The sequence below is a fragment of the Scardinius erythrophthalmus genome (assembly GCF_964197995.2).
Source record: "Scardinius erythrophthalmus genome assembly, chromosome: 8".
NCBI classification, from domain to species: domain Eukaryota; kingdom Metazoa; phylum Chordata; class Actinopteri; order Cypriniformes; family Leuciscidae; genus Scardinius; species Scardinius erythrophthalmus.
This window is the reverse complement of record NC_138228.1, coordinates 39,937,981-39,953,155: the sequence shown is the minus strand read 5'-3', so window position 1 is coordinate 39,953,155 and position 15,175 is coordinate 39,937,981. Positions and strand designations below refer to the sequence as shown.

Below are 15,175 nucleotides of genomic sequence, written 5' to 3'. Positions count from 1 at the left end.
GGTTAGCAAAATATGACAATTTGGATGAATTAATCCCTTTAAATCTAATACAAGGGAATTCACACTTTTGGGGTCACAGTATGTAGGCTAAATGAAGTTATAATTAAAAAGAGGATAATCACAAGATTTGACTTGTTCTCACCATGTTCAGAGATTGTGTAATTGTAGTGTTTATGCAAGTGTAACTTTTTTCATGCCAAGTTGCCATGCACTTCTGTTATTTTAGCAATGGAAAATATCACCATTCTTTCATAGCGGCATTTCCATAGATCTATAAATAGCCCGTGCAGCATAGGCTAATTTCTTCAAGTTGTTGCAGGACTCGCGACCAGAATGTTTTGCACGAGACAGGAAAGTACGCGGAAGTATCAACAACACGTTTGTACCTCCCTGTCAGTCAAAGCTAATAAACTTGTCAGTTTACAAGTCATGTAGCCTACATTCGCCGGCTGTTGAAAGAAAAGTTTGTCGCTGATATGGACGGACACACACCTGGAGAAACAGTGGACGTGAACTCGGGTGAGACCAATCATCCACAAGCGATCGCGCGCAGGCTATATACATGTAATTTCTAGCATTTTGATCTGACCACACTGTTGTTTCGCAGCGGCTGTAGTGTGTCGTCGTGCTTGGGACGCAGTGGATCCTCGAGACAGGACAGCGATGAAGAGTCCCGCGCAGAATGTGATCGTTCACCACACGGCGCTCCGGTACTGCTCGCGTCCGCGCGATAGCGTCTCTCAGCTCGCGCACATCCAGCGCATGCACATGCAGGAGAGGAGCTTCGACGATATCGGTTATAAGTAAGATGTTAGAACACTACATTTAACTTCTGACCACACGTTTATTACGTATCTAATAAATACAAATGTTTGTAATTGTTTTGCAGAACTAGGCTTGTATAAACTTAGTTTGGACGTCAAATGGTAATTCCATGGATTCATGCATAAATTTAGGATGGTATGGATCCATGACGTGACTTTTTTTTGCCCCGGTCAGACTATTTAAATGCGATTTAAACTAAAACAAACAAAAGAAAACTGTAGGACGTTTTCTATGATGAACACGATTAATTTTCTGAATTATTTTTTATTTTATTCTCACTTTATTTTACAGTCCTGTTCCCCATGTAGCCTACTTCCTATATGTAGCCTACTTATAGTTATTGCAATAACTGGGTAATAACTAACCGTGAACCTATACCCATGTTACATTATATTAACTGCCCATAGTGGGCATCTTTCATAGGTAGTCTAATTACTTGTAAGTGCACGTAGCCTACTGTAAAATAAAGTGCAACTAAAATGTCTTGGTGCCGGTGTAGCCTAACTGTCTGGTTACATCACCCAGCTAACAAAAATATATTCCAACCAAGAACGTTTTGCTAACGTTCCCATTAAGTTATGAAATGTTGCCTGAATGTTCAAAACGTCCAGTTTTTTTTATCGTTTTAAAACGTGTTATAACCTAGAACGGTAAAAGAACATTCCATTTGACCATTTTGCAAACATTATGGTACGTTTGAATGTTCTCTGAACATTCTGAAACAAATAACATAAAAAATAAATAAATAAATTAGAAAGCGTCCAACTAAAATGTTTCAGAAAAAAAAGTTCCATGAACAATGTGTAAATAATGTTTTTGTGCCAACATGATTAACTTTAAACAAACATTATTTTAATGTTACTTGAATAACTCTCTCGAATTAAAAAAAAGAACATAATTAATAGACATAAATTCTGTATTTATTATTAATTATTATTAAAATAAAAAAATATATATATTTTTACCAAATTTAAGTAAGGGAGGTGTAACCTATATGCAGGAAGCCATTTTTAGTCATGTGACAAGAAAACCATAAAACAAAAAGGTGCCCTGTAGACCCTTATGACTGTCCTGTTTTTTTATAATCACATATTTTCATCTCTCTATAAAAAGGCATGTTTTGTCCCGTTTCAATTCTGCTGACATAACCGGACTGCCTCTAGTCTATACGTTAATTATCAGTTCTGTTTTCCTCCAGCTTTCTGATCTCTGGAGATGGGGTGGTGTATGAAGGGCGGGGATGGGGGATTGTAGGGGCCCATGCAAAGGAACACAACTTTTATTCTATTGGCATCGCCTTCATGGGTAACTTCAATGGTGAGAACACGACTACCTCTATCATTACATTCATTTTCATCTTATATTTATTGCCTGTTTATACTATTGTGATAATTAGTGGTTTTGTAAATGGAAAGAGAAATCAACATGCATAAGAATTTCATAGTAATGAAGTACTGAACCACAGTTCACACATCATAAAGAAGATATGTTGTATTTTCTGTTTGTCTGTAGATGATTTGCCCAGTTCTGCATCACTGTCTGCTCTGCTGAGACTGCTGCACTTTGGAGTGCTTCACGGTCATGTGCGCCCTAATTTTGTGCTTGTGGGACATAGAGACGTGGCAAAGACTGAGTGTCCGGGCGAACATTTATACGCTCTGCTACCAAAACTAAGAGACCAATTACGAAACCAATGATGACTGCGCAAGTTGCATTAAACCCCTGTAGTGTATGCAGGACTGTGTGAATGTGAAAGTGTATGATAGGTTTATTTGTGTGTGCCTTGTGAAAGTCTCTAGTGAGAAATAATGGATACATATAAATTCAATCACAACCAGTTTGGAACCAGTTCTGAACGACATAATGAAGAGTCATCAAGCATGATCCTACTAAGAGAAAATAAATTCAGAAAATTGAAAATTCTGAAGATCCAGTAAGATCCATGTTATCATGGGTCAATCCTACAAATCGTATTAGCATTCCTTCATGGTTTTATGATATATTTTACTGATTAAAATTATTTTTTTCTTGACTAGACTACTTGAAAGCTACAAAATCATGATTATGGTATGTTTTAATTTATCTGCGCACACACACACATACACACACACACACACACACACAAAAAAACTTAAAATGGACTGTACAGTGACGTGCAATAATTTAGTACTCTGGCTAGTTGTAAACAATGTATATGCAAATACATTTTAAAGGCTAAAAGAGATGTACTTGTGAGCTCATGCATTGATAAGGATTTTTTATTTCTGCCAAAAAGCAAAAGCAAAGTTTTAATGTCATTGTGTCGGTTTTTATCACTAAACTTTTATTTACTACTACTGTTTGCCCTACTTGTATGTAGTCTTTCTATGCACTTCTTATTATGCAATAATTAGACAAATATGTAATTATTTTACTTTATCTGTTGTTTAGTACTTGTATTATTTACTGTAACTTGGTCCCATTATATAGTATTGCTTTTAACTATCATTTAAATTAATAATTTGATACAATGCACTTACTGTATAAATGCATGTTACTGTACTTATACTTAAAAAAACCTGAATGTAATTATTATTTGTACAAGTATAGCTAATTAAACTGAAAATAAATTGTCTGCACAATGCCACTAAACATCTAACAGTTTAAATTTGAAGAAATTTCTTTAAATGTAACATTTTGCTTCTAATCAAAATGTAGGTCCACTTTATATTAAGCGACGTTAACAACTATGTACTAATATTTAAATTAATCATTTGATTCAATGCACTTACATGTTTTAACAATAGCAGCATTGGTAACACTTTATTTTACAGTGTCCGTTACATATGTTACATGTACTTACCATGGTAATAACAGTAAATTATGCATACATGCATAATGTAACCGCAGCGTTTACAACATGAACACAATAAATAAATAGATATATTTTTATGTATATAGGCCTAAGTAGCCTACAGTTAATGACACCTAATATAAAGTTTGACCTAAAATTCCAATGCATGAACTGGTATCATATGAATAGGCAGTTTCTCTTGTTTAATATAGCTAACAACTAGCCTTTCATCTATTATGTAGGCCTAGCTAAATTAATTTCATGCGCAAAATTTAAAACGTCCATGTTTTCTAATGTTGTCCAACTCACTCCGATTATGGGGTAGAATGTAACCACAGTAGGCCTACTCCTTGTACTTGACATTAATTTACAGTTTACGAATGAGTATATTTCAAAACAACGTTAATTTGAAGCAAACAAATATGGGAATATTTTATCAAAGTTTGAAGCACATGGCGAAAAAAAGCACTGAGTTACGTTAAAGTGTTTCTTTTTCTTTTTTCTTTTGCGCGGTCCGTGAAGGACACGCTCTTCTGGGTTCATCCTCCAGAGATTAGGTTCATGTCCATCCTAAGCTGTTTGTTTACTCACATCTCCGAGTGTTGTCGTATATCAGAAGTCCTTAGCATAACGTCTTTTTGCCTCACTCGCTTCTGACAGGCATTCAGTCAGATGAATGTGTAAACAGAAGGGCGGTCTCAGGTGAGAGGCTTGAGTTTCACCGGCTTTCGAAGTGTTATAATTGAGCCTTCGAGTTCATTGATCAGTCAGAGAGATTGGCTGTGCCGGAAACTTATCAGATCTTTTTGTTTTTCCGCAAGCGTTTCCGAAGAATGGACGGGCACTTTGTAGGTTTTTTTCGAAACTTTTAAGTCCTGTTGGACACCTTTAGGAGCGTGTTTGTATTGTTAAACATGGAGGAACTAAAATCCCCCGTGAGTTTTTTCCACAAGTCGTCTTTCAGCATCAGTAGTTTACTGCTCCGACACGAGCGCGCGAGGAGCGACTCGAGCGCCGCGCCGGAAGCACCGCGCTCTCGTGCCGCAAAGCCACCCATCGCGCGCTCCCATCACCAGCAGACAAATGACGGAAAAGACAAGCCGATTTCAAAGCGGAACGAAGCGAACAGACCGGATATAAAAGAGTCTGGGGGAGATGGAGAGCAAAAGTGTGAAGGAACAGATGGACAGTCACCGGAGAAGAAGAGCAAACCCGATAAGCCTCCGTTTAGTTATAACGCGCTTATCATGATGGCCATCCGCCAGAGCCCGGAGCGACGGCTCACCCTCAACGGCATCTATGAGTTCATTATGGGCAACTTCCCGTACTACCGAGAAAACAGGCAGGGTTGGCAGAACTCCATCCGGCACAACCTGAGCCTCAACAAGTGCTTCGTCAAAGTCCCGCGCCACTACGACGACCCGGGAAAAGGCAACTACTGGATGCTGGACCCGTCCAGCGACGACGTGTTCATCGGCGGAACCACTGGAAAGCTCCGGCGCCGGTCTACGGCCGCGTCTCGAGCCAAGCTGGCCATGAAGAGAGGCGCACGGTTATCCTCCACTGCCGCCACCGCAGGACTGGCATTCGCGGGCTCGTTTTACTGGCCCGTCCCGCCGTTCGTGACTCTCCAGCATCGTCACCCGAGCTCCGCGGCTCACCACAACAACTACGCCGCGTCGGTTCTGTCCCAGAGCTCGCGCCACTTCAGCTCGGTCGGTCCCGCTGCGGAAAGACTGCTTCTCCCGTCCGCCCAAGAGGCAGCTTATTATGGAATGGGCTGTGAACAGATGACCTCCACCTCCTCCTTCTCCACATCAGCTTCTGTGCCTCTGCCTCTCTCTGCTCCCCGCTCTTTCAATTTACTTTCCAATCAGTCCAGTTACTTTTACTCTCACCAGGTGCCTCACACAGCGGGACTGTCACCCTGGTCGCAGGAGGAATCGTACCTCTCCAAAACATCTCCTTCTGGACAGTTATTCCCTGGGAAGCCATCTCCTTCTTCTGAATACATTGGAGGACTATGTTCAGACATTCCCAGTTATTTTCCCCATTTTAACACAGCCAGCTCCATGCACTGAACATTTTCAGCTTTTTGAAGAGTATCATAGACAAGCAGTTCATGTGCAATCTTTTTATCCATTATTTAATTTCACGTGAGGCCAAATATTTGTGGCCAAACTAGTTTTCTTTTGTGATATCCAGTTGTTTACAGTCTAGTCACCGCAAAAACGAGTTAGGCAAATATTTGTATGCACATGGCGGCTGAACTAAACGTGCCGATCTGAAAGTCAATGCACTTCTAAAAAAAAGGGGGAAATCATGAGGGAAACAATCATGTTTTGTTCTGACCACATATGTCACTTTTTTATGTCTGCTGTTTTTTCTTTGTATGTACGATACCAAAAAGAAAAGATTAACTGCATGATTCTGTCCGGTGCTTTTTCATAAGATGTCTTCGTGTTGTTCAGCATTTACAGTCACTCGCATAATCTTAATACTGTAGATATTTGTCTAAGAAGAAGCCTACAGGTCTTGGCCTGTAATTTTGACCTGGCCCAAACATGTATCCACTCAAAGGAAATAAATGTTTTGGAGGAACAGACCTTTGTTGTTCATGACAATTAATTGTTTATTAATTGTTTTATGAAAGAAATCTCCTACTGCAATTTCAAATTTGCAGACAGGTGATAACATTTCGGTGTAATTTACAATAAGGTTTCAGTTGTTAACATGATCAAATACATCAGTTAACATGAACTAACAAAGAACAACATCATTTATTAATCTTAGCTAATGTTAATTTCAACATTAACTAATACATTTTTTAGATACAAAAATTGTATCTGCTAACATGCACTTTGAAGTTGAACGAACAAGGACATTTTTATTAAGTAACATTAACAAAGGTTAATAAATACAGTAAAAATGTATTGCTTATTGTCAGTTCATGTTTGTTAATTAACTTGTGTTAACAAATGAAACCTTATTGTAAAGTGTTACCAACTTTTATTAAAAATGTGTATGTAAAAAATATCCTTTATTCGGTTTCAATGTGATTTGAAATTTTACTTATTTTTGCTTTCAATTAACATCAATATGTGAAAATATGTTAATTGAATGTTTTTACTCTTTTCAATTTTTTATTTTGTACGGCACTTTGATATTCTTTGATTCATAAAGGTTAGAACAAATAAAAGCCCATATTGTATAATACAAAGCTGGAGTTTGAGAGTTCATATGCTTAAACCTCATCTCATCAATGAATAGATTATCCATTTATTCAACAATGCAGGGAATTTAGAGCAGGCCTACGGCCCATGATTTAATACAAATTGTAATGTTTTATGAAACGGTTTATGTGTATATTCAACGATATGCAGATAAATATCTGATTAGCCTTCCATGGAAGAAATAAGAAAATATTGTACAGTGCTTTGTTTTTCCACATCTTTCTCTCCTCTCATTCACACACACACACACACACACACACACACACACACACACACACACACACACACACACACACACACACACACACACACACACACACACACACACACACACACACACACACACAGAGAATGTCTGAGGGTCTCTAGAGTGCGATCACAGCCTCAGCTCAGTAATGAAATGGGTCTCCTTTTTCAAATGGCTGAGGAGGGGAGAGATAAAAAGAGATGATAGAAGGAAATTCAGAGAGAAAGAGAGAATCCAACCACAGCACGCTAGAAATAAAAATCACGTTCATCAGATTACACCACTTCAAATAGACACAAGTGGTTTTTCACATTTGTACAAGCTGTGGTAATTGAGTGAGCTGGATGAAAAGTGTTGCCCTTGAACTAAGGAAGCCAGTGAGTCCAGATTTCACCTCGCTGAATGACCGATCTGAGCAGACCTCACGTGCCCTCGTCTGAGCCATCAATGAGTCTTTCCAGTTAACATATCTGGTTTAAAATCGGTTTTCTTTTATTTGTCTTGATATTGAATTGCTATTTTTTTTAATTAGGTTATTTTAATATTAAACCTAGTTTAAATTTCTTTGAGTGATATAATAAAAAAAAATCATACATAGTAGAGACCTATATGTAACATTTAAATTAATTATTTGATACAATGCAGTATTGTGTAATATGTTTTTACATTGTACTTCTATTTTAAAAAAAAATCCTTCATGTTATTACAGCTAAATACACTTTTGAGCCTTCCCTAGTTCACCCAAATATTAAATTCTGTCATTAATTACTCAACCTCATGTCGTTCCAAACTGGTAAGACTTTCTTCAGAACACAAATGAAGATCTTTTTAATGAAATCTGAGAGATTTCTGTTCCTCCATTGAAAGCTACCACTTTGATGCCTCAAGAAGTTCATAAAGAGATTGTAAAACTAATCCATATGAATTGATCGGTTTAGTAAAAATTTTCTGAAGACAATCACAATCAACAGACTGAATTTAGGCTTTTACTCACATATTGATCAGCGAACATAAACAGAAGCTCAACAACCGAACCTGTTTGATGCGCGAGAACAAACCTCATTGGTTCTTGCAGAAGCTCAAACGTGCTGCGCGGTTCTCACACTTGAAGTGAACATGCTTGAGCTTCAGTTTACCTTAAGATAAGATATGATGAGACACACACTTGCACAATGTCCCATCAAAAACACAACCATCCCGTCAGGTCTAAATACACTCATAATAGGCTTACAGTGAATCAGGGTAAGACAAAAAACACTTTTTTTGTAGTTTTTAAGGCTTGAGACTCATGATTCATTTTTTTACTGTAGCAGCACATTTATAGTTTCACATTATATCTCATTATACAATGTTGAACTTCACCTCACCTCTCAGTATCACCTGATATAAAGAGAGGAACACACAGATGTGTGAAGACGCCTCTCAAGACAGCTTTCTGGAGCCTCTTCTTCATCAAACAAAGAGAGCTTTATGAGGACACGATGCTATTTCACCAATCTCACACACACACACACACACACACACACACACACACACACACACACACACACACACACACACACACACACACACACACACACACACACACACACACACACACAGGCGACTTCAGGCGTGCTTCACTGTAACCTTACTGGAAAACTGTTGGCAAACTACAATCTCTGATGCAAAAGATAACCATAATATTGATATGACTGCTGAGTAATCGTGTAATTAGTCTGCAGGGGAACGAGAGCCGGATGTGAGAGGAGAAAGAGTGAAAGGAAAACAAATAGACAGGTGAAGAGATGCCCAAAGGCGGCTGTAAGTTGATACTATTTTCCTTTAATTTGTGTAATAAATAACATCCTCCCTTTGACAGGCTTGACTAACGATTTCTACACCCCTCGATCACACTATACAGCCTACAAAACAAACAGCTGAGATATAAATCAGAAACTTTTGTGCATGTGCTTCTCCACGTTCACTCCTGAGGCTGGAATATAAGGTGTTCACTGAAACCTGCTGGTGAGACCACACACACGCGCACACACACACACACACACACACACACACACACACACACACGCACGCGCGCGCACGCACGCACGCGCACGCACGCACGCACACACACACACACGCACACGCACACGCACACGCACACACACACGCACACACACCTGGTTCGTTATTTTTTTAGGGCTTCTCCAGACGTAATAGTCTTTATATATATAATGGTATATGCATAAATTTTTTAATGGCTAAGATTTGGGTGAGTCTGCAGTAATATAATATATATATATTCGAATCTGTAATAGTGATTATGTTTCATGGAATTTTATATTTTTTACTGTTAAATGTCCAGCTTTTGGAAAAAGAACAAAGTCATCTTATAATTTACAATGAAAAACTATAAATTACGCACCCAGAATTCTCTGTGTAACAGATGCTGTTTCATTGAAATAACGGTTACTTTTTCTTATCAGTTAGGCCTATATACATCTTATGTTGTATAATTGAATTATTTTCATGCCGTGTGTTGCCATGATGGCGTTTAGTATTTGTTGTGAATGACACCGTGCACTTTCTATATATTAGCTAGTTGTGATGAACTTTGATTCATCATGTGGTTTTCTCTTTACCACTAGTGTTTTCAAGGTGGTTTTCAAATTTAAGTTCCATCTGTATTTACTACCATATTTTTTACAGTAAATTTCTGGCAACCACAGCTACATTTTTTTTACTGTAAAGTTAACAGAATTGAATAATACCAAGCTCAAACATTTAACATTTTTTTGTAAAAATAAAAAATAAAACAAATGTTTATGTATCATTTCCTCAATTAAAGATGCCCATAGATGTCTTAGAGGTCTTGTCAAAAGAGATCTAAAGCACAACTTAAAGAGGTTTTAACTGCACTCTGTTTTCTGTTTATAAGGAACACTTGTAAGACTCCAAAGATGCATGGTGGAAGTCGAGAGAGAACCCAGTCTGGAAGGAAGGAAGTGATCTGGAGAGGTAAAAACATAAGCCGATGTACTTGAATAACTCTGGGCTCGGTGTGTATTTCCTAACCATAGTTAAGCTTTGTAAACCAATTCCACAGACATGATCCTCAAATCTCCACACTATAGGGTGCGATTATCCCGAGCAAACTCACCAACCTGTGAAATCACATGGGTGGGATTGTGCTCCGCGGGCGCCCGCCTGTCTCTAAGCAGTAAGCCAATCCCCTGGAGTCTGAGCACCGTACAGACACACATCTTTGTCTGTCTTACAAACTCACCCCATCATACAGCCGTCTTCCCTGTCAGTCATGACACATAACAAAGAGATGTCTGTTTGGTCTACAGACCTGACCCCTGCCCCGTGAATATTACCCCACACCACGGCTAAGAGGCCAGACACATTCTTCTGTTATCTATACATGAATACTTCGATGAGGCAGATCACTAGATCAGACTGCTCTGTTTCATGACAGCAAAATATTTTAAAAAGTAAAATATGTAGGCATATGAAGCATAAGTAGGCTATATCTATAAAATATATAGAATGATTATTAGAATGATTTCTGGAGGATCATGTGACACTGAAGACTGGAGTAATGGCTGATTAAAATTCAGCTTTGCATTGCAGAAATAAATTATATTTAATAAAGTATATTAAAATAGAAAATGTATTCAGTTACTAACGTAACCTTGGTTCTTTGAGATAAGGGAAATGGGAAAAAGTGAAATGCTGAAGCCTGATTGAATCACGCAGTGAAACTGCACAAACCTATGGGGCTGCAGACCGCCGGAATGGCCGGGGCTACCCGTCTATATAAACGGGCAAAACTCTCCATAATCTTTAGAATCTTTCGACTGAAAAGCGACGAGCGCCGAGTTGTGCAACGTGGTAGCGTGGCCAGCTAGGCAATACTCGTTCCCGTTATCTCAGGGAACCGAGGTTACATTAGTAACCGAGCACGTTCCCTATCGATACGGTTCACTTGTATTGCATCCTAAGACACTATGGGAACGCAATTCAATAGCGGACCAGACCTGGAGGGGCCCATAACTCGGGTTGGGGGAGCCAAATCGTCCCTATTGCCTGGGAGAGGAGGTTCTATCTCAGGGGACTTGGCTAGGGAGCTGCTGTGAACAAATGCATCAACTCGGGGAGTCATGACTGGTTCCGCCAAAGATGAGAAGCACTGCGCATCTGTCCTCCCTGATTTGTCTGATGATCTGAGAGAGCAGCGCAGCTCGGGGAAAGCCATAAGGGGAAGGCTAAGCCACTCGTGGGCCAGCGAGTCCCTGTCCTTTGAGAAGAATATTGGGCAATGTGAATTGTCTTCTTAAAGGAGAACTCCGGTCAATTTTAACATTGAGCTCATTTTTTTGTACATTTGGAGTGCTGTCAATACAGAGAACAACGACAAAAATCGGTGTTGCCTACACCGAGTTATTCTATTTTTAAAATTTGCACCCTGTTGACTTCAATAGGGCAAGTACTAAACCTGCTTTTAGGCTCTTAACATCCTTGATGTGTTATTACAAGTGCACAGAAAATGTGAGTGATTCCTTCTGAGTGAACACGAGTGAATCTGACTGCAGTAGATGTGAAAGATATGAATAAAAATGATGTTATTTAAGCCAGAGCAAATACCTGTTTACATCCTGTTTTTCGGTTGAAGTCCAAAGTAGTCGATTGCCGAGTTCACGCGCATAGGTTTAGTTACCTATGATCTTGCGCGTGAACTCGGCAATCGACTACTTTGGACTTCAACCGAAAAACAGGATGTAAACAGGTATTTGCGCTGGCTTAAATAACATCATTTTTATACATATCTTTTACATCTACTGCAGTCAGATCCACTCGTGTTCACTCAGAAGGAATCACTCACATTTTCTGTGCACTTGTAATGACACATCAAGGATGTTAAGAGCCTAAAAGCAGGTTTAGTACTTGCCCTATTGAAGTCAACAGGGTGCAAATTTTAAAAATAGAATAACTCGGTGTAGGCAACACCGATTTTTGTCGTTGTTCTCTGTATTGACAGCACTCCAAATGTACAATAAAATGAGCTCAATGTAAAAATTGACCGGAGTTCTCCTTTAAGCGAAGAGGTCGACCTTTGCCCTCCCTAAAACACAGATCATGCAAACCGAATGGGGATGAAGCATACAATCCCCTGAGGACACATTGCCCCAGAACAGCATGTCCGCCCCTTGGTTCAACTTGCCCGGCATGCGCACTGCTTTTAGCGAGCGCAGGTTGCATTGTGCCCATAAGAGGAGGTGTCTCACCAGTTTGTACAGAGACCTCGATCTGAGTCCACCTTAGTGGTTTATATAGGACACCACTGCCATGTTGTCCAAGCGGACTAAGACATGGTGCCCTTTCAGGTCTGGTAGGAAGGTTTTGAGGGCCAGACAAACTGCCAGCATTTCTAGGCAGTTGATATACCACTGTCTCTCCAAGCTCAACCAAGAGCCGGATGTTCGGCCCGCCCTCGAACAGAGCTCTCCAACCCGTGTTGGAGGCATCTGTTGAGACCTCCTTCCCTCTGGAGACTAATGAAGGTCCTTCCAGATGAGGGTCCTTCCAAGGGGCCAGGGCTATGACACAGCCTTGGTCCACCTTGATACAGTGGGCTGGAACCTGGGGTTTCAGCCAATACTGCAGGGGCCACATGTGTAGCAGGCCCACCGGAATTACCAATGATGCGGCCACCTTTAGGCCTAGCATTCTCTGACAGGCTCTGAGGGGGAGTGAAACCCAGACTCTGAAAGATGCCGTGAGCTGCTGAATAGCCAGAGCGCGCTCCGGCGTGAGCAAGGCCTGCCTTTGGGCCAAATCGAGAACTGCTCCTGGGAAGGAGATTTACTGGCTGGAAGACAGTGGCTAGGTTGATTTTGGAACTTTGGAACGGAGGACGTGCACCAAGTTGCTCCATAAGGGCAGAGGTGCACGGCCATGGCTTCTTCGAGATGAGGCAGCTTCTCATACCAATTTCGGCGGGCTGCAGCGCCATAGGTCCGAGCAGTTTCACTGCCTGATTGAATCAGGCTTCAGTACTTCTGAGGGAAAAAAGGAGCTTTTCCCATTGCCATTATTTTAAATTGTAATAATATTTCACAATATTAGTGTTTTTTCTCTATTTTTGATAAAAAATGCAGGCTTGGTGAGCAGAAGAGACTTCTTTCAAAAACATTAAAGTGTCCCTATTATGCTACTTTAAAGTCTCCTTATTTTGTTTTGGAGGTCTCCTACAATAGGATTACAAGCATCAAAGGTTTCATTTTCTCATAATAAACATTGCACATCACCACATTTTTCAATGATTCTCAAACGACTCCATGGATGAATCAATCTCTCTAAATCTCTCCTTTCTGCGAGCTTCTCTGCTCTGATTGGCCAGATAGCTCAGTCTGTTGTGATTGGTCTACCGCTTACATCACACGTCGAAAACAAAAACGCCTATTACCATAACTGAACTTCAGCTCCATCCGGAGGCTTCCTACAGCTCTGCGATTGTACATCGTAAACTAAAGACAGTAACGAACGATGACGTTAACTTTACCATATCAATCTGAGCGGAGTCCGAATATGAAACATTGGAAGAACTAGTTATTCAACCCAAACTTCCATCGCAAGACGACTTGAGCAGGACGTTTCTCAGTGATACACTACTCAGTTTGAAGTACATTGAGATTTGTTTGAAAATATATACATCAATAATTAGTCATACTTACAGGTTGTGATTCTGAGGAGCAAGTTGGTCCAAATATGCTGGGTACAGACCCATCTTTCTAGAGCAAGCGTTTTGCGAATCCCGCATTGAACTCTGAGATTTGAGAAGCAGTCGTCAGTAAAATGAAGGGAACACAGCAACAGTTTGGGATTATACCGCTGTGGTATCGTGGTGAAGATGAATTTTGACCACTGATTCTTCACAGCCTCATCCTTTGGAAGTGAAAATAAACCAAATTTACTTTCACAGCAGAGAGCACAGTATCTTGACCACATGATACAGTACAGGCCAAAAGTTTGGAAACATTACTATTTTTAATGTTTTTGAAAGAAGTTTCTTCTGCTCATCAAGCCTGCATTTATTTGATCAAAAATACAGATTTTTTTTTTAATATTGTGATATATTATTACAATTTAAAATAATTGGTTTTCAATTTATTATACTTTAAATTATCATTTATTTCTGTGATGCAAAGCTGAATTTTCAGGATCATTACTCCAGTCTATCACATGATCCTTTAGAAATCATTCTAATATGACGATTCATTATCAAAGTTGGAAACAGTTCTGCTGCTTAATATTTTTTTCATAACCTGTGATACTTTTTTAGGATACTTTGATGAATAAAAAGTAAAAAAAATATAATAAAAAAATAAATAAAAAAAAGAAGCAAATATTTTAAAAATAGAAATCTTTTGTAACAACAATATACACTACTGGTCAGTCATTTTTTTTTCTTTTTCTTTTTTTTTAAATAAATCAATACTTTTATTCAGCAAGGATGTGTTAAATTGAGAAAAAGTGATAGTAAAGAAGATTTATATTATTAGAAAATATTTTTTTATTTTGAATAAATGCAGTTCTTTTTAACATTTTATTCATCAAAAATATTAAGCAGCAGAACTGTTTCCAACACTCATAATAAATCAGAATATTAGAATGATTTCTAAAGGATCATGTGATAGACTGGAGTAATGATGCTGAAAATTCAGCTTTGCATCACAGAAATAAATGATAATTTAAAGTATAATAAATTGAAAACCAATTATTTTAAATTGTAATAATAAATCACAATATTACATTTTTTTTTTTTCTGTATTTTTGACCAAATAAATGCAGGCTTGATGAGCAGAAGAAACTTCTTTCAAAACCATTAAAAATAGTAATGTTTCCAAACTTTTGGCCTGTACTGTATCCACACGAAAGAGCTAAAGCAAGTCCTGTCCATGCAGAACATAGGTGGGCATTATGTAAATATAGTAAGCTGTGACGTGTGAACTTCACGAAAATAGATTCGAACTCCAAACGACTCGTTTGAGC

General features: G+C 39.0%; 2 protein-coding genes across 2 annotated transcripts; both read left to right on the top strand.

The window, feature by feature from the left end:
• Nucleotides 1–302: 302 nt before the first annotated feature.
• Nucleotides 303–3,460, top strand: pglyrp5 (peptidoglycan recognition protein 5). Its single transcript, XM_081373108.1, has 4 exons — nucleotides 303–519; nucleotides 608–803; nucleotides 2,024–2,142; nucleotides 2,338–3,460. Exons 1-4 carry the CDS (start codon nucleotides 477–479, stop codon nucleotides 2,520–2,522), a joined length of 543 nt encoding a protein of 180 aa, XP_081229234.1. The 5' UTR covers nucleotides 303–476; the 3' UTR covers nucleotides 2,523–3,460.
• Nucleotides 3,461–4,171: 711 nt separating this feature from the next.
• foxg1c (forkhead box G1c) lies at nucleotides 4,172–7,232 on the top strand. Its single transcript, XM_081373312.1, has one exon. The coding sequence runs from the start codon at nucleotides 4,573–4,575 to the stop codon at nucleotides 5,737–5,739; it is 1,167 nt and encodes a 388-aa protein (XP_081229438.1). The 5' UTR covers nucleotides 4,172–4,572; the 3' UTR covers nucleotides 5,740–7,232.
• Nucleotides 7,233–15,175: the final 7,943 nt, after the last annotated feature.